This window comes from Phoca vitulina, unplaced genomic scaffold (assembly GCF_004348235.1).
Source record: "Phoca vitulina isolate PV1807 unplaced genomic scaffold, GSC_HSeal_1.0 scaffold28, whole genome shotgun sequence".
Lineage (NCBI taxonomy): Eukaryota > Metazoa > Chordata > Mammalia > Carnivora > Phocidae > Phoca > Phoca vitulina.
Genome location: NW_022589731.1, coordinates 19,989,990 through 20,008,785, shown reverse-complemented (window position 1 = coordinate 20,008,785; position 18,796 = coordinate 19,989,990). Strand labels below are relative to the sequence as shown.

The 18,796-nt window shown below is 52.5% G+C and overlaps 1 protein-coding gene across 4 annotated transcripts in view; it reads right to left on the bottom strand.

The window, feature by feature from the left end:
• Positions 1 to 14,977, bottom strand: part of LHPP (phospholysine phosphohistidine inorganic pyrophosphate phosphatase) — a 120,390-nt gene extending 105,413 nt beyond the window's left edge. For all 4 annotated transcript variants that reach the window (XM_032423086.1, XM_032423088.1, XM_032423089.1 and 1 more), the window contains exon 1: positions 14,791 to 14,977. In XM_032423086.1, coding sequence (XP_032278977.1) covers positions 14,791 to 14,915 — 125 coding nt within the window. In that variant the 5' untranslated portion in view covers positions 14,916 to 14,977. The remainder of the gene's footprint in view (positions 1 to 14,790) is intronic.
• Between the last annotated feature and the right edge of the window lie 3,819 nt (positions 14,978 to 18,796).

The window sequence follows — 18,796 nt, the reverse complement described above, 5'->3', positions numbered from 1 at the left end:
AATGCGCAGGAAGACATATTTATTTTTCAGCCATCCTTTCAAGTTTTACATTTTTTGTAATATAAATTGTATTAACATTTGATCCAGTTAATAAATGCGTAATTTGTCATTTAGTATTTATCAATAAATACACATGTACGAGAGGTAAGTGCTCCAATTTTGTGCTCACGTGCAGAGATAACACAAAGAGCAGACCCAGTTACTCAGAACTATGGACTTGAAATCAACCTCCATTTGGGCAAATAAGTGAGACCCCCAACTAAAAACTCTGTCTCAACCCTAGCGATAACATACTTTTATCCTGCTTTACGAGTGAGGACATTGAATCTCAGAAGGTCAAGTACCTTCTGTTCCTCTTCCTGGACCTGAGGCGCTAGGGATATGGGCTAATTCCTCCTTGACCCCAACACGGATCCTGGAACTGATATGGAACAGCACCATAACTACCCTCCAGAGCCAAAGGCGGGAAAGGTCTCCTACCAGGATGGGGTCTCGGAAAAGACTTTCCCGAAGAGCCAGGTCCAACAGGAATCTTGCAGAGCAGACAAGCTGGCCAGGGAAGGGTGGGCGGAGCAGAGGGAGGAGCAGGTGCAGGGTAGGCCCCGCCCTCCTAGGACCCAGTCAGGTTCAGAATCTTCGAGCAGCCTTGGGTATATGGAAGCTGAGCCAGAAAATGAGGCTGGAGCGGAGTGTCACTGAGCGGGCAGGGATGCCTCAGGCCATCTGTTCCATCCCGGGATGGAGGGAGCTCCACATGCAACGCTCCTTGGCGATAACAGAACTGGGAAAAGGTGGCAAGCCTGTCCAATGTCCCCCTTTCCACCCTGTGTGACGCTGTCCTTATCCTACCTCTGGCTTTATTTTTCTTTCTTTGAACGTTCACCAATATCTCCAATCATCTGACTTATATCTTTGTTTACTGTCTCTCTCCCAGACCTACGTGCTCCATGACATCAGCAATGACATCTGGTCCATGCTCCTCGGCATCCCTGCCTCACACAGGGCTGGAACACAGCAGGCTCCCATTTACTGAATGAGTGATGGAAAATCCACATGACAGCCCGTGAGAGGGACCCTTCCTCAGAACCACACCGACCACACAACCTACTGCCGCACCCAAGGGTGTCCCGAGCCTGCAGCCCCCTCACAAGCCCCGTCGGAAACAGGCAGGTGCTCCCACATTATGACGAGCCTCCTGACCCTCCATGCACTGGAGCTGACAGGTGCCACTTGAAAAGAAATCTGTAGATCGACCGACAACAGAGTGAACACACACCTCGAGGCTAACCATGTCTTAATCAACAGCCCAGGTGGTTCAGTCCTTTCTTAATATTTGTCTTTCCTAATCAGAGGGTTATGAATGATCAATTACGCTTAGTGGTTAATTGCCCTTCATAAAGACAGCTTTTGTATTTTTAAATTAGGCAGTTAATATGTTGTAACTAATAGCATCACCTTGTGCATTATGCACAGATCTTCATTGATTGGCGCCTGGAATGTGTGATTCGCACCCAAGTTAATGGAGCAGTTGAGTGAAGAAGTGCAGGGGTGTCGGGGGACTAATTATCGCTCATGAATTATGATGTGACCTTCTCAGAACAGTGAACAATCGGTGTGACAGTGCCTCCCATCTCCTATTCAGGACGCAACTTCAGATGCCGATGACAAATGAGTAAATAGCACAGCTCACTTCGGGACACTTCAGCCACGGGTCTCCTCTGAAATACCCACCGAAGTTCACAAAACATATGCTTTAAAATCAAAGTACTGGTTTTAGGATTAAATCAGTCCCTGAAAAAAAATCTAGTGCAAAATGTTTGGCAAGTCCCCTCCCTGTGGGTCTGCTCATCCTTCCCCCCACCACCGACGGCACCCCCTTTCTGAACATTTGGGACAAGTCCCAGGTCCCCTCTCTGTTTCTCGTAATCACTGAAAATAATAAAAGTGTGGGTTATTAACAGAGTAAAGCACGAATACAACGTTACACTGAGCCCTGCCTCAGGGCTCAGTGTCTGTGATCTGATTTGGCCCAGAACCACATGCTTTATTCCCTACATATGTCCCTGGGCCGGGTGCCCTGAGTACGAGCTGACTGAGCAATGCGCCGGGAGACCGGAACCACTGTCCCCATTCTAGAGATGACAGAGCGGAGGCTCTGAGGGGCAGAGACCAATAAAGTCGGACAGCTTATAAGCAGCAGAGCCCACAAGCTGTGAACCAACCCCGTGGGGGCAGGTACACGCTGGTGAGTGCAGGCCTGCATGTTTCCAATAAGGGGAGCGCGGCGCCCCCAGCCAAGACCCAGCAGCCCAGGTGCGTGCGGGGGGGGGGGGGCACACATGGACTGAGCTGTGTCCCCCCACCCCCCCGCAGATCCCTATGTTGAAGCCCTAAGGAGGTAATGAGGGCTAAGTGAGGTCACAAGGGTGGGGTTATGAGAGGATAGGGATTAGTGTCCTTTTCTGACAGAGATCTCTCGCCGCTACGCAAAGAGACAATGTGAGGACAACGGGCCCCAGAAGCCAGGAAGAGAACTTCTACCAGAAACGGACCCTGCTGGCACCAGATCTGGGCTCCCCGATAAATGTCTGCTGTTAGGCCCCCCGGCCTGCGGTTTTCTGTTGCGGCAGTGCAAACAGACGAGACAGCCAGAGAACCAAATCCTCAGCATCTCCTGGTGGGTCTGCTGCAGCCGTCAGATTTGGCCTCAGGGGCCCGGGACAGCAAGGCTTCAGACCGTCAGGAAAGCCCCAGCGCAGCACGGCCTTGGACTTGAGCACAGCCTGCCTGCATCTTCCCAGGAAAGCCAATGTAAAGGATTTCAGCTTCGGGCTGGGCCCAGCTCCGGGCCAGGCTGTGTTCCCCACCCCACCAAAACCCAAAAAGGCCGGAACCAGTGTCCTCCCGCAGGGCCCTGGCATCCCAGAGTGGGGCTCGGACCAGACTGCCCCGGAGACCCCAGCCCCGACCTCAGCCCGCTGCCCCCTCCCCAGGAGTCCCACAAGAGTGGGATTTGCCCCCACTTCCTGCGGCCACAACGGATCTTTGAACTGACCTTTACCTCATCCCGGCAGGCCAGGACAAGCCTTTGAGTGGCAACGTCGCCTGGTGCAATTATTGTGCATCACATGAACTGGTCCCTTGCAAATCACCTCGGACCTCACACATCTGCTGGCTGTCGGCATCTGCCAGGGGCGCTCACCCGAAAATAATGGAAACCCTCTCATTACGGCTCGGTAGCAGGTAGAGCACTAGGGCGATTACTGGACATCCTGACCGACCTTGGCATAGCTCCACAGCCCGCTGCCCTCTCTGGCTCGCCACAGAGGGCTGGGAGGGGAGGCCACCCAGGGGGGCAAGAAGGCTGCCCCAGACAAGGCCCTCCTGACTGGGCCCATCCTCCCTCCTCACCCACCCCCTGCCCTTGGGAAGCTGTCACCTTCGTGTGACCCAGGGAGGCCTCCAGTCACCCAGAGTCTGCTGCACCCTCCCCTAGAGCCCAATCAGTCATCCTTCAAGGCGTGTTTCATGTTTCCCTTCCTCCAGGAAGCGCCCCCTGCCCGCCCCGGGGCCCCCATCCCCAGTCTGTCCAGGCAGAGCTCATCTTCGACTTGGCTTTCACACCCCTGGAGTGTGGCAATGCCGTTCTGTGGGAAGTCCCTAACTAATCCGAATTCCAGATCTGATGGGCCCACCTGGCAAAGGAACCACATTGTTCCTGGATCCAGAGAACCTCAGGAAGAAAACCCACGTTCACAGCTAATCCCACCCCTGGGCGATATTGCTTCACCACTGCTCCTGCATCCGTCTCTAATCCTTCTGATGCAAAGTTTCTAGAGGATTCCAGAGAAGAAAGCACAATGGAGCTGGACGCGTCCAGATAGGTAAAGGAAGGCTGAGCCTACGCACAAGGTGCCGGAGTGAGTCGCTCCTTTATGCAGGCTACGGATGGAACAGATGGAACAGACGTGCCTGAGAGACGCTCTACTGCCAAGCAGCAGGCCAGGTGGCCCCGTGGTGATAAGGAGGCACTTTGGAGTCTGATGACTGTGAACAGGGTCCCAGCTCTGCCACCTAATGACTGTGGGACCTTCAGCGAGCTATCCCTTCTCTCTGTGCCTCAGTCTCCTCATCTGTAAAATGGGGATGATCACAGCACCTGTCTCACATTGCAAGGCTCCAGCAAGACCTGTGATGTCCCTACACGGGCCTGGCACACGATGAGCGCTCGCTACGTCCCAGCTGAGAACATCTGCCAGGACACAGGAGAAACACACCAGGAGGAGAGGGGAACTGAGGGGTGCGGAGGGGGAGTCCCCCATTCCTGCCTCAGCCTGCTCTGCCCCTGGGGCCACAACTCAAGACGTGCCCTGGTGGAGTGGGGGGTTCCTGTTACTACTAAAAGGGGAATAGCAGCAGATAAGTAAAGCTATGCCTCAGTTTCCTTAGAGAGAGAAAGGACATTCACGACACCTCAGGGGGCTGTTGTGACCGGAACGCGGGCGGCAGCGCCTGGCCAAGGCCCTCGGCGAACGTCGGTCTCAGCCGCCCTAATGGCCCCCAGACGCCATCCCAGACGGGAGCCTTAGCAGGGCTCTTCGGCCGTGCCAGCCGCTGTCTCTCTTGGAAGCCACAGAGACTGAAAACACACATCTGGAAGAGGTGAATCCTGCAAAGTACTTACTTGCTCTAAGAACCCATTTTTCTTCTTTTTTAAATAGAAGGTCAAACAGGAGCCCGTGAGTGGAGCACAGACAGCTATGTGGTCAGTCCTGCATTTTGCGTGCAGGAAAACACAGTCATTCGCACGTACCAAGAGGTGCCCATGTTGACTCAGGGAGGGACCCAGCCCAGGTCCCTGCGGGCCCCAGTGATGGGCATCAGCTGGGGTCAGGAAGGCGCCTCGCGGCTGGAGCAGCAGTGGAAGGGCTTTTGCCATGAGAATAGGGTCTGGCCTCCCAGCCGGGGTCCTGCACTTGCACCCTGAGAATGCCAGGCATCCAGAGGCCAGACTCTTGGGGTCCCAGAGTCCCAGCCATGAAATGGGGTAACAGCAGTGCCTGGTCTTCTGCCCTCCAGGACTGCGCATGCCGTGAGCCGTCCCACATGCTGGTATCACCATCGGACCGGGAACGCCAAGGGGCACCTGTAACAGCTTCTGCCAGTAGCTTGGGCTGGGCTCGCCACACCTCCCCCTTCCTTCCACTGATCCACCAGAGCTTTCGGCTAGGCTGACAGCCAATTGCTCCCCCACCTTAGGGTCCCTCCCCATTCTCCATCTGACATTCTGTGGGCAGCCATGCACATCACCATGTCGTCAGAGTCCAGGCAAGAAACGGAATCCTTGGAGAGAAGAGAAAGAACAAGGGGCAAGGTGACGCACATGGCCGGGCCCTGGCTGGGCCTCTCAGTCGGGCCGGCTGGCCAGTGACCTCAGAGAACAGCGATGAGGTCAGATAGACATCGGGCAGGCTCCAAAGCCAGGGCCCTTACGAAACACGAGGTACCTCCTCCCCCTGCCTGTGACCGCCTCACCTGCCATCCAGCATGTTCTCTCTGACCTGGCAGATCCTCAGAGCTCAGACCAAAGGGGCATGCTGAGCCCACAGACATCAGTGTACTATTTATTAATAAACACAACTTAAAATCAAGTGCAGGGAATCTAGAAACCAGAAGAGAGCTTGGATAGCATTCCACCAAGGGCTCATTTCACAAAGCAGGAGACTGGCGTTCAGAGGGACGCAAGGTGCCTGAGGACATGTGTTGAGGTGCTGTGGGTTCTTCGGACCACTCCCTAACCTTGCAGAACCATTCACCAGCCAGTCGTCCCTGAGTGCCATCACAGGCTGGGCCGGGCCAGGAGCTGCAGGGGACAGAGACCAGGCACACCCAGAGCCAGGTGGCAGGAGGTGACAGCCTGACTCAGAAAGCAACACGCCCGTTGTACCTCCGCCACCTCTGTGTGCCTGAGGCTTCTGACCTGACCCTCTCCAACCTCGGTTCGCACATCTATGAAACGGGACGCTGCCAGCAGCTACTCGATCGGGCTGTCGTGAAGACGATATTTACAAACCGTTATCAGAAGCACCTAGCACGCTGCAAATACTCAGTAAATGCCAGTGAAGACGTGGGTAGCAACAGTGTCAACCACACCTCTGGCTGGGGACATCTGGGTCCTCGAGGCAGGCAGTCTGACAGGAAGCCACATGCCCAGTGAACCAGGGCCAGGAGGGGCCAGGACGTAGGGAGCCCAGAGAGCATCATTAAGAAAGAGAGCAAAATTCAACCCAGCCAAGGGAGGCTGGGGCAAAAATCCTGGGGCCCCCGGGACAAAAGGAAGCCCCACGGTAGCCACAGCTCCCAGGCACTGACTGCCAGCACCTTCCCCAGCCCCCCAGTGCACCCCCCCAGGCTCAGAGTGACTTCTCAAGACAACTGGGGAGACGGGTCTCTATCCCCATTTACAGATGAGGACCTGGGGTTCGGAGGGGCTGAGTGCCTTATTCAGGGGCAGAACACAGAAAAGAACCCTTTATTATGAACTGGCCCCATGAAAATGTATACAAATGTGAAAAATATAACCTGGGCAGAGCTGAGTGATTTCGGGTTGAATCAGCACCAAGTTCAACAACCAAAAGACTCTTCATATTTGCAAAAGAACCACCTCTTCCCCATTATCTGACTGTTCAAGCCACAAAATGCTCCTTTAGCTCCTAGAGGTGGCACAAGTAAAATGGTGGTTTAAGAGAAAATATCCCACTTAACTTACCCCCAGTGATGCACGTGGGAAACAGGCACAAAAAGGCTATGAAACCTGCCCAAGACCACATCACAATCACAGGACAGCATTGGGACTCAAAACCCAGGCCCTCTCCTCCAAGAGCTGACACCTGCATTCTTTGAGGTGACAGGTAGGAAGCAGCACCTGTTTTGGGGAGCACACCTGCCCCACTCTCTTTCCCGGCGAGGCATCCTTAAGCCAGACTCTCTGGTTCCTTCCCTACAAGTGGGCAGAATCCTATCAGCCCCCCGGTCGTGGGAAATTGCCCTACACACCACTACAGCCAGGGCTCAGGCTGGGTTTGCCAATATGCCTTCTCCGTACATTCTTGGGGTGCTAGGGGCGGGGTGGGGGGGATGGTGGTCACAACTCCTTTTGTGAGCCTCCTGAGCGACCCATGCCACAATGACCTCCTAATCTCAGGGGCTTCCTACCAGAGGCAGCATGGTTGGGGTGAACCATTAACTCTGTTCCAGAACCACTAGCCTGGCTGTCCTTGATTTCCATATGGTGACCCTGCCCGCCCGTGCTGAGATGAGAACCCGAGAAACAACTCTTGTCCGGTGCGGCCTCATGCACCCATCCAACATCCCTGTTTCCCTCCGTGTGGGTCAGGTGCACGATTCTACTGCTCTATCTCCGATATGTGTGGATTGTCGGGTCTCCTCTACTTTTTGGACAAAAATGGTATTTTATACACATTATTCTAGAACATCTTTTGCCGACTATATACAACATTCATGTGATATAAACTAATGTCAACATCAAACTGCTGCAGAATACTATACGGTCTGGGTGAACCGTAATTTATTCCCTCCTCTTCTCCTGATAGACATGCAGCTCGTTTCCCAGCCACACACACACGAAACTATAAACATATAAACTGTGGATCTGTTGGGGCACCTCAGTGGTGCAGCACGTTAAGCGTCTGACTTAGGCTCAGGTCATGATCTCAGGGTCGTGGGATCGAGCCCCACGTTGGGTTTCCTGCTCGGTGGGGAGTCTGCTTCTCCCTCTCCTTCTCCCTCTGCTCCTCCCCCTGCTCATCCTCTCTCACACATAAATAAAATCCTTAAAAAAAAATAAAATAAAATAAACTGTTGGGCTGGCCACTGGCCCTGACTTCAATATTGTTATTCATCAAAACACTTTGATCATTTTCACTGACTGGCTTCATCATCAATTATAGATTTGAACAGAGAAAATATACATTTGTCAAACATCGTTCTTTTGTTTTGTTTTGTTTTGTTTTGTTTTTAAGGGGGGGGGGGGGTGTTCCTACCGCAGATTCATTTGGGGGATAAATGCTCTGAGGCTACAGAAGGTTGGAAAGTCCTGGCTCGGGATCTGCAGGGACTCAGGCTCCAGTGACCTGGGAGCACCAGGGCGGAGGCAGGAAGGTGGGGCAGAAGGCGAGGAGGGTGTGATGTCAGGAAAGGGAAGCATTGTGCCTTCAAGTCCTCCGTGCTTTCAAAACCGAGAGGAAGGGGTGTGGAAGGAGCCACAGTTTCACCCTGGGGGAATGCATGGGCCAGGGCTGGTGACAAAAGGATTTGGACTCTACTCCATACCTTCATGCCCTGGCCGGGACTGTTCACAAGGAGGGAGCCGTCTTGTCCTAACACACTTTGTCGCAGGTCTGGGCTGAGTGAGGAAAGCTCCTGTTGGCCTAAACAAGCTCAAACAAGCAGCTGCCCCCTCCAATATCCCCAAGGGACCTCCTCCGGCAGGATGGGATGAGGCAGCCTGACAGGGGAGGCTCCCGACTGTCCCTCGGTCCCTAGCAGCTCTTAGTATCGCCACTCCTAGGCCCAGATGCTGCCACGGTGGCCCAGCGTTGAGGAGGGGAGGGGAAGAAGGGTTGGTCCTAAGGTCTGCAGGCTGGCGACTTCCGACAAGGTGCCCCTGGCCCCGTCCGTCGCTGCTCTAAAACCTGCCGGGAGGGGCCTCGGTGTCAACAGGGTCCCAGGGCTTCCGGGGCACCCCGGGGCTTGAGAGGCCCCACCTGGAAGGATGGGTTGTGGGTCTGGCAGTCCCTGGGTGGGAATTGCTTTATAAAGCGACCCTGGGCCGAGGCCTGCTTCCTTCCGCTGGCCACAAAAAGGCTGGGCCGCGCTGGGCCCAGCAGATGTGCTTTAGTGGCCTGAGACAGGATGCAGTAAATGCCCACCTGCCTTTCACATGCAGATGGCTCTGGGGCTCTCCTTTGTGCTGGCCAGCCCCTGGGCCAGCCCCTGCTGCCCCCGCTGGGCCCGGCCCTGCCTCTGAATGGCTCCCCTCCGAGAGCCCAAATGCCCAAGAATGGGCTCCAATAAAGGGCCTGTTGGGGGCACCCCGGGCTGGTTGCAGATGTCCCATTACCACGCCCGCCCACAAATCCCAGAGCAGTGAGAGAGCTCGCAGCACCGTCCCCAGCAGCTCGAGGAAGCAGCCGGCGTGGCCTGAGAAGCCTGGGCCTTCGGTTCCATCGGGGACACTCCTGGCACAGATGACATCTGCAGATCCCAGCATACACCGCAGCGGGCCTGCAAGGCTATGTTCCCCCACCCCAGCTCCCCGGCTCCCTGCCGGCCAGGTCCCCCCCACCCCCATCGGACATGGGCCTTTCCAGGTGCTGTTTACACTGATTCTCCCAACTGAACCCTCAGCTTCGAGAGGGCTGGGACTTCTCTCTGCCTCGTTCATGGCCGAGGGTTCTGGCAGTTTGGAAGTGCTCAGTAAACACTTGTTGGCTGGGAGTGCATGAAGGAGCAAATGCCTATACCGGAGGCAGTGTGGTGCTGGGAGGGACATGGAGGCCTTGGAGTCACGGGACCCCAGGTCACAGGAACCCAGGAGTTAACCTGGCCCAGCCACCTTTTTCACTTCTGCCAGTTGCTGAATCTCTGCGCCTCCATCACTTTGTAAAGGGGCCCGAAATCCCTACCTGGGGGCCAGCTGGGAAGCACCCAGGCAGGACCCGACAGGCCTCCCTCAATCACTGCGTCCGCTATGACTGTGGTCCACATGGTTCTGGAAAGCAGGGTTTATCCTCCGCATGTGCTCCATGTCCCCAAAACGGTGGGAACCTTTCAGAAAACCTGGGGATGACATATCACTACAGAAAGTCTAGGAAGAAGAGTAGGGAGCCACCCCCTCCAGGGCTCCCCAAATGGACGGTGCTGCTGGGAGCCTGCAGCACTGGGGAGCTGCCATGGGGTGACCGGTCCCCCAGGACCTCGTCCCCTCCCCATCATGCTTGTCTCTCTGCAGCTGCCCTCACCCCAGGGACTTCCATTGAGCTCCTGGGACATCAAAGTGAGCCTCGCATATCAAGGAGGCCACAGAGTGCAGGGTGTAAAGAACACACAGTGTTCTTCACCTTGGCAGGCAGAACCTGTCCCTTAAAAGGTTCCTGGGAGAGTCCAGGCTCGGCTCGAATGCTACAAAATAGGGGTATCCCGCACGTGTGAAACATCCCCATGGAAAACTCCAAAAGCAGGGGGAAGCTTCCAGCACCACTCTCACCACCACTGAGCGTCTGGACGCCGGGCTTCGTGCCTGCCCAGGGCCACCCACAAGGAAGGCCTGAGTGTGATCAGTGGGCCACTGGAGGCCGGGCTGAAGAGCCCAAGAGAAAAGGATGTCCAGAGAGCCACCAGGGTGTGGGTGGGCCCAGGCTCGGTGGGTGCTTGGCCACAAAGGGGCTCATCAGTGAAAACCCTACCCAGAAGTCTTTGTGACTGGGAGCAATGGGATGAAGTGGGCAAGGGGGTGGACAAGGGGCCACGAAGCTCACTTGAGAAGGCCCTGGTGGACTAGGAGGAGGCATGGGGACTTGGTCCTGTGGCCTGGGAACCCGGGAGGTTTCAGAGGGACGAGGCCATTAGTTCTCTAGGCCCCTGGGCAGCACGATGATAAAATCTCCCAGGGTAAGTAGCACTATGTCCCCTCACCGAAAAAAATCCCACATGCCCTGGAGAAGGAAATCCCCCTCAGCCACAAAACTGGCTCTGATGTATTTTAAGACTGCTGTTATACGGCTTTAGATTCCTACACTGTAGCTGTTAGCAGAGACATCCCAGCTACTTAAATCAGCCTGAGTTAAAGTAAATCAAAACAAAACCCTCCTGGGGATGGGTGGGAAGGTGCCGGTGCAGAACCCGCACAGGTGAACAGGCCAGGGACCCCTCCTTACCGCCACACTCCGCGACCTGCGCATGCATTTGTTGGACAGGTCTGTGTCAGGGTGGGAGCATTACTCAGGACGGGCTGCTGGAAGCCCCAGACCTTTCTCAATAGCCACTCCTCCCACAAAGGACTCGAAGTATGGCTCGGGCACAGCGGCTGGGAGTCAGGCAGACTTGGATCCCCATGGTCCCTGGGCCATCCCGGCGGAGACCTTGGCAAGCCCCGAGCCCCAGTGGCTTCAGCTGATAAAGGCGAAGCACAGCCCCTCCCCACCGCAGACTGTCAGGGGACCACAGAAGACAGTGAGAGGAAAGCATGAATACCTAGCACAGAACAGGCGGCCTCTGAGAGCAGCCTCGCCTGCCCAGAAATACAGGGAATAGGGGCGCCTGGGGGGCTCAGTCGTTAAGCGTCTGCCTTCGGCTCAGGTCATGGTCTCAGGGTCCTGGGATCGAGCCCCACATCAGGCTCCCTGCTCAGCGGGAAGCCTGCTTCTCCCTCTCCCACTCCCCCTGCCTGTGTTCCCTCTCTCGCTGTGTCTCTGTCAAATAAATAAAATCTTTAAAAAAAAAAAAAAGAAATACGGGGAATATAGTCAATAATATTGTAACAAGGTCGTTTGGTGGCTGTTGGCAGCTCCGCTCATCATGGTGAGCACTGAGTAATGTATAGAATTGCTGAATCAATATGCTGTCCACCTGAAACTAATATAAGGTTGCATATATACTTCAATAAAAAATTCCGTAACTTAAATAAACATATGTATGTATGTATATATGTATACTGTGCTGTCATGGGGTCTACCCTGCACTTAGCACTGGGCCAAGAACTTGACATGAGCTATCAGAACACCTGCCCTGCACCCCCTTCCCACCCCGTCTATCCTTGCAGGTGCTCTAGTCTGACACTCGGAGCCATTCTTTATTTCCTCTTCTCCCTGGCCCCCACAATACTCACTGTATCAGCAGGCCCTCCTGGTCCTACTTCCAAAACATCTCTTTCATTCACTCCCTTCTTGCCAAATCCCTGGTCCATGCCCCACCACCTCTCTCTGGACCACACGATGGTCTCCTAACTGCTTTCCCTGCTTCCTCTCTTGAGCCCTGCTGTCTGCCCCACTGCCAGGCCGTTCCCCACTTTGCAACTAGAGCGATCTTTTTTTTTTTTTTTTTTTAAGATTTTTTTATTTGACAGAGAGCGAGAGAGGGAACACAAGCAGGGGGAGTGGGAGAGAGAGAAGCAGGCTCTCCTCTGAGCAGGGAGCCCGATGCGGGGCTCGATCCCAGGACCTGGGGATCATGACCTGAGCCGAAGGCAGACACTTAACGACTGAGCCACCCAGGCGCCCCTGCAACTAGAGCGATCTTAAAATATTTGTAATTTTTTTTTTTTTTTTGGTGCGGTACCTTTTTTCCAGCTTTACTGACATATGATTCACAAAGAATTCAAAATTTCAAATGGGAGATACATTCACATGGTTCAAAAAGGTTTAAAAAAGTTAATACACAAAGCTGGACAGTGAAGAATCAACCCCCCCAGCGCTCCCCAGTTGTCCGCCCCCTAGCTCTTCAAACAGTGAAGCTCTTCCCTCAGCTTCCTTAAGCAAACACAGCAGCAGGAACACAGGCCCTCATTTCTGCCTTTTCCACCCAAAAGACAGATACCGCACAGCCTGTTCTGTGCTTTGCTGTCTTCACTGACGATACCTCGATATGACAGGCACACTCATTCCTCTTTCTGCTGCATGGTGTTCCCCTAAATAGACGAATGGACCATGATACTCCCCTATTAGTGGGTGTTTGAGCTGTTTCCAGTGTTTTCCTATTTCCAAAAGTTACTTTCATGAATGACCTCGCACTGATGTCCTTTCTCATGTATGAGGCAAGGCAATTTCCAGAAGTGGAGCTGGTGAGAGATAATGCCAAATGTATCTTCCACAAGCAATGTCTGACAGGGTCTGTTTCCGCAAACTCTCACCAAGAGAATGTATGCTCAAAGTTGTGCATTTTTGCCAGTTTTCTTGTATTGATGAAAAATGGCACCTTGGCATAGTTTTGATTTGCATTTCTCTTACCTAAGTAAGGCTGAGCATCTTTCCCATGCTTAGGGGTCATTTACTTTTTCTTCCTTGTGAACTAATTGTTTATATCTTTTGTGCATTTTTCTCTTAGGCTGTTGATTTTTTTTTTGCTGTTGATTTCTAGATTTGGGGGCCTAATTATAAAGGTCCTCTACTCTAAGATTTCAAAGGAAATCTCTCCTGTTTTCATTTGGTACTTATACAGTTTCGCTTTTTACATTTCAAGTTCTTTAAAACATAAATCAGATCACATGACACTCCTGCCTGAAATCTTCAGTGACTTCCACTTGCGCTCAGGATAAAATCCAGGCACATCTCCGCGACAAGTCCCCACTATAGCCAAGCTCCTCTTTGGTTCCATGAACATGAACGTGCCGAGCTCTCTTCTGCTGCTAGGCCTTTGCAGCTGCTGTTCCCTCTAGCTGTAATGCACTTCCTCTGCTCCTTCGCCCAGGTGGCCCTTTGTACCCTCTGGTTGAGTCCAATGCCTTCTCCTCAGAGAAGTCCAACCTCCCCTCTGTCACTTTTTCAGCAAATCCTGTGTTTACTCGTCTGCATCCAAGTTTACTGTCCATTTCCCTTGCATACATGAGCCCCATGAAGACTTGTCTGCCTCAGTCACGGCCCTGAGACTGTGGCCTCATGCTTCCCCATACTAGGTTCACTTAACCCCAAAATATAGCCAGTGCCCTCTGCTGCATTCCCATAATGTTCCTGACACCATAAAGTGCCATCACATAATGTTCTTGTTCATGACGGAGTTTGTCTGAAGCCTTGGGGGTAAACAGAGACTAAGGCAAAGGGCAGAACTTAAACCTGGACTTTAGGAAATGAAGCTCCCAGGGCCGTGGGGAGTCTCCTAGGTCTGGGATGCCCTTCACACGCGCTCCTTGTGGCCATGTCTCCCTTTTCTGAGTTCCTGGCCTCTCAAACACCTCCAACCTTGCTACACTGGACAGTCTGGCTCCTGTACACACTGGTAGGGTGGGCTCCCTGAGAAGGACCAAGAGGCTCACTTAATTGCCATCTACAGATACGTAAATTGAATCCTAGTGAGGTCAAGCCACTAACCCAGGGTCCTCCAACCAGTGAATCTGGGAAGCCAAGTCCTGGGCAATTAGCCCTTCCTGGCTGCCCATCAAAATCATGGCAGCACTGGCCCGTCCTGCCAATGGCAACTACAAAGCGGAGGGTCCAGTGGCGCCAACCGTGTTCCTTGCGTGGTTTTCTGTGCTCAAGATTTGGTGGGCAAGATGCCCTCCCCCTCCTCTCCACCACCAAGCAAATGATGCCAGCACATACATAACTTCAAGTTTTCCGGTAACTACATTAAAATGTAAAAAACAGGTGGAATCTACTTAATATATTTTATTTGACCTAATATATTCAAATTATTATCACTTCCACATGTAATCCCTATAAAGCAACACAAAGAGCTCTTTACGTTTTTGTCACTAAGTCTTCGAAATCCGGCGTGGACTGTGCACTTACCGCACAACTCAGTTCAGACCAGCCCTATCCTAAGGGCTCAGCTGCCGCAGCAGGCAGGGGCCGCCCGGTGGGACAGCGAACCTCGGACCAGCAGAGGCCCTGCACTCAGCTGGGGGTGCGGCGGCGGGGTCCCGCCCCGGTGGGGTCCCAGCATGAGGGCGGGGGCGGGGCCAGAGCCGCAGCCCCGCCCCCGACCCCGGCACGGGCCAGAAACCGCCGGTGGGACCCGGCTGAGCGCCGAGCCTCGCGCCCACCGCGGCCCACTCACCTCGCCACCGCCTCCACGGAGCCAGGGATCGGCGTGCCGCCGTCCTCACCGCCATCGTACAGCACGCCCGAGATGTCGAGCAGCACCCCGCGCACGCCGGCCAGCCGCTCCCCCCACGCGGCCATTGCGCTCTGCCGTGCGCCTCAGACTCCGCGTCCCCACCCCCGGCTGGGAACTGCGGCCGGGCTCGCCGCGCAGGGGCGCCTGGGAAGTGTAGTCCTGGGCTGTGCAGGCCGGCGGGGCGGGGCGGGGCGGGGCGGGGCCAGCGGGGTGGGCCGGGTGTAAACCCGGAACCGCGGGGCGCAAACCACGGACCCCTGGCTGTCGCCTCTCCATTCCCGGGTCCCACGCCCCCGAAGTCGGAGCCATCTCCGCAGGAGAGCTCAGTGGACAAAAGGCAGGAAGAGCAAAAAACAAGCCCCTGGGAAATAGTCAACCTCCCTAAAAACCAGAGCAAGGCAAATCAAGACAAGGAGGCACCTGTAAAGCAGCAAACATTAAAGAGATCAGTGCTTCGTTGGTGTCCTCATCCTTTTGCTGAGAGTGTGACAGCCCTAAAAGCAATGGAGATAGTTAGACCAATTGGGCGGATAATCCCACGCCTGGGAAGTGATGCTAAGGAAGTGATTCTAAAGACGGTGAGTGCAGTGTAAGCTATCAGGCCAGAACAAGCTGGAGGAAGAGTCAGTGTGCAAACAAGTGTAACATGGCTACAGAAAGAAATATTATGCCACCAACAATGAAAACTAGGTAACAACGTGGAAACTGCTTGTGTTATAACATAGGAGAAAGCAGACTACAAAACTAGTAAATTTTACATTACCAGGCAGTAATGTAGACCACAGCCCTGCAAAATTAAGGATGCGTAGGAATAGGGCTGGGAAGAAAATGGGAACATTGCAGCGTGTTAGGCCAATGACATTTTGGATGAATTGTTACAATCCATTAAATGTTACCTCATTTTTGCAATAAATAGAAATTGATAGAAAAGGGGACGTTTCCTTGACTGCCCCTCTGACCTTTCCAAGTATTTAAATTGAAACTTGAGGGGACCCTGGGTGGCTCAGTCAGTTAAGCGTCTGCCTTCGGCTCAGGTCATTATATTGGGGTCCTGGGATGGAGCCCCTCGAGAGGCTCCCTGCTCAACGGGGGGCCTGCTTGTCTCTCTCCCTCTGCCCCTCCCCCCACACACTCGTGCTCCTGCTCACTCACTATCTCTCTCTCTCAAATAAAAAATAAATAAAAATCTTTAAATTGAAAAAAAAAGAAACTTGAAAAAAATCAGACTCCTCTGGGCCTGACTTAGCTTTGAGGTATCAAAAGAAGACCATGTTAGAATGCCCACTTCATTTTAGGTTCTTCAGTCACAGACGGGACATAGAATTTGTCAGAATCTTAGAATTTTAACTCAATTCAATGAATTGTGCATATTGTATTGCTAAGTTTACTGGGGAATTTTGTACTCTGTTGATTTTACAGGAGGAATGTAAAATGTAGTTCCTGCCCTTTGGGAATTTACAATCTGGTTGAGGGAGAAAAGAATATTAGACCTTAAAACAAAACAAAAAAAAGAATATTAGCCATGGGTCTTAGCTGCAGAAAATAGAAACCACACCCACTAAAGGTTTACACAGGCAGTGAGAAACTTACAGATTTCCACGGGAACTGGAGAACCAAGCTCAGGTACTATATAGCCAAGAGCCATGCAGCTATGAGAAATGCCCGATTGCATTGTTCCATTGGGGTAACTTGGCTCCTAAGTTACCAGGGACCTGACAGTACAGGCCCCAAAGAACCAAATCCACCCACCACCATGCCTTTGAAGGATTCTCTACACCTGTGGCTACCACTTACCTTGCTTTCACCATGTCTAGCTTGGTAGAACCTAGTCCAAGCTGCAGGGGAGTTTGGAAAATGCAGTTTTTAGCTGTCCAGATTCTGTGGTACAGGAGCTGAGTGAGTCAGTCTGGGTAATCTGCATGAACATCATGCTCTGTATACATGTATTGAACGTCTACTTTGTGGGCTCAGGGCTCTAGGAATGCAAAAAGGTCGAAGGTGTGATCTTTGCCTTTGAGTCAAGACTACAGAGAACAAGACGTACACTTTGAAGATTGCTGATTAAATGTGTGCCAAGCCAAGGAGTGACATAGACACAGCCAAGAGGATGGGCTCTGTTAACCAGAGAAGGCAGCAGTGGTTTCTGAGCCGAGGGACAGCCTGAAGTGGACCTTGAAGAGTAGCTTCCTGCCAAGGAGGAGAAGCAAGGGCATTTCTGCCAGTGGTGAGGAGCCTGCCCATGGTTCTCCCTTTCTACCGGCCGTGTATGACCTTGGGTAAATCACTTTCTATATCTAGGATTATGGTAGACAGAATAATGTCCCTAGAAGGTGTCCACATCCTTCTCTCCAGAGCCTTACCTGGCACAAGTAACTTTGCAGATGCAATTAAGCTAAGGATCTTGAAATGGGCGGTTATCCCGGATGATCCAAATAGGCTCAGTGTGATCACAAGAGTCCTTATAAGGGAAAGAGGGAGACAGGAGAGTCAGAGTCAGAGAAGGAGACATGACAACAGAAGCAGAGCTGAGAGAGAGAGGGAGAGGGAGGAAGGGAGTAAAAGAGAGAGGGAGGGAGAGAGAGAGAGATTCGAAAACGGCCTTGAATATGAAGGGGCCTTGAGCCAAGAAATGCAGGCAGCCCCTAGAAGCTGGAAAAGGGAAAGAAATGGATTCTCCTCTGACGCCTCCAGAAGGAATTCAGCCCTGCTGACACCTTGATTTTAGGGTTTCTTGCCTCTAGAACTGTAAGATAATAAATTTGTGTTGCTTTAAACTACTACGTTTGTGGCAATTTGTTACAGTAGCAATAGGAAATGAATACAGGGTCTCAGATTCCTCATCTGAAGAATGACATTGGTCCAAGGTGACAACATGGTATTTTGAACCACTGACGGACTTGGACCTAGCCTAAAAGTCCGTGACCTTTCTTTGGATATAATGGGTGAAAGGCATTATATAAGTTAGGGTTTCATTTGGCTGTGTGTAACGGAAACCCAACTAGAGTTGCTCAACAAAATAGAGATACATTTCTCATATGTCAGGAAGTCAAGAGGGAGGCAGGCCTGGGCAGGTACAATAGCTTCCAGGGATATCAGGGAATAGACTCCTTCCCTCTCCTGCTCTTCTATCCCTAACATGAGGCTTTCACCTTCATGCTCTCAAGGTGCCTACTGCATCCCTAAAACATTATGTCTGCATTTCAGGCAAGAAGAAGGGGAAGGAAAAGGGCAAAGGACCTGTGACAGCTGAGTCTTGCCCTTATACCAAGAAAACAAAAGCTTCCCCAAAATCCTGATCCAATAGACTCTTGTTTATATCTTTTGGGCCAGAGCTAGTTCAGTTAACACTCTAGTGTGCAGAGCTTCGGGCCTGTTATATTTCCAATTATAAGTCTACAAATCATGTCTGAATTTCCACTCCAATGTGAATCCATCTAATCTTCTATGACTATAGTAGATGTCGTATAATCCTTCTAGATTTGCTTGTATTAGCTAGGACTCTTTCGTTGGCAGTAACAGAAACCCAATTTCAAATGACTTAAATTTCAAAGGAATGTTTTGGCTCCCATAACCAGATAGTCGAGCAATTGATGGCTTCAGGCATGGCTGGTTCCAAGGCTTAAATGGTAATATCCTAGGCTCTCCGACTCTCCATTTCTTGGCTCTGCCCCATCTTTGGGTTGACTTCCTTCTCTCTCAGTGTGGTCGGGCTTTCTCCAGGCAACTGGGAGAGAGAGCTGTGACAGTTCCAGGCCAAAAGAATCCCAGGTAAACCACATGGGGAAGAACTTATTCCTCAACTTGGTCTGACGCTTCCAGAAAGAACTCTGGCCCTCTTGTATCAGAGCCCCCAAACTCCTCATGTCTGTGTTCAGAGGGAAGTGGTACTATGATGATCCAGCCTGACCTAGGTACCCTACCAGGGCTGGTATTCACAGTCTTACCA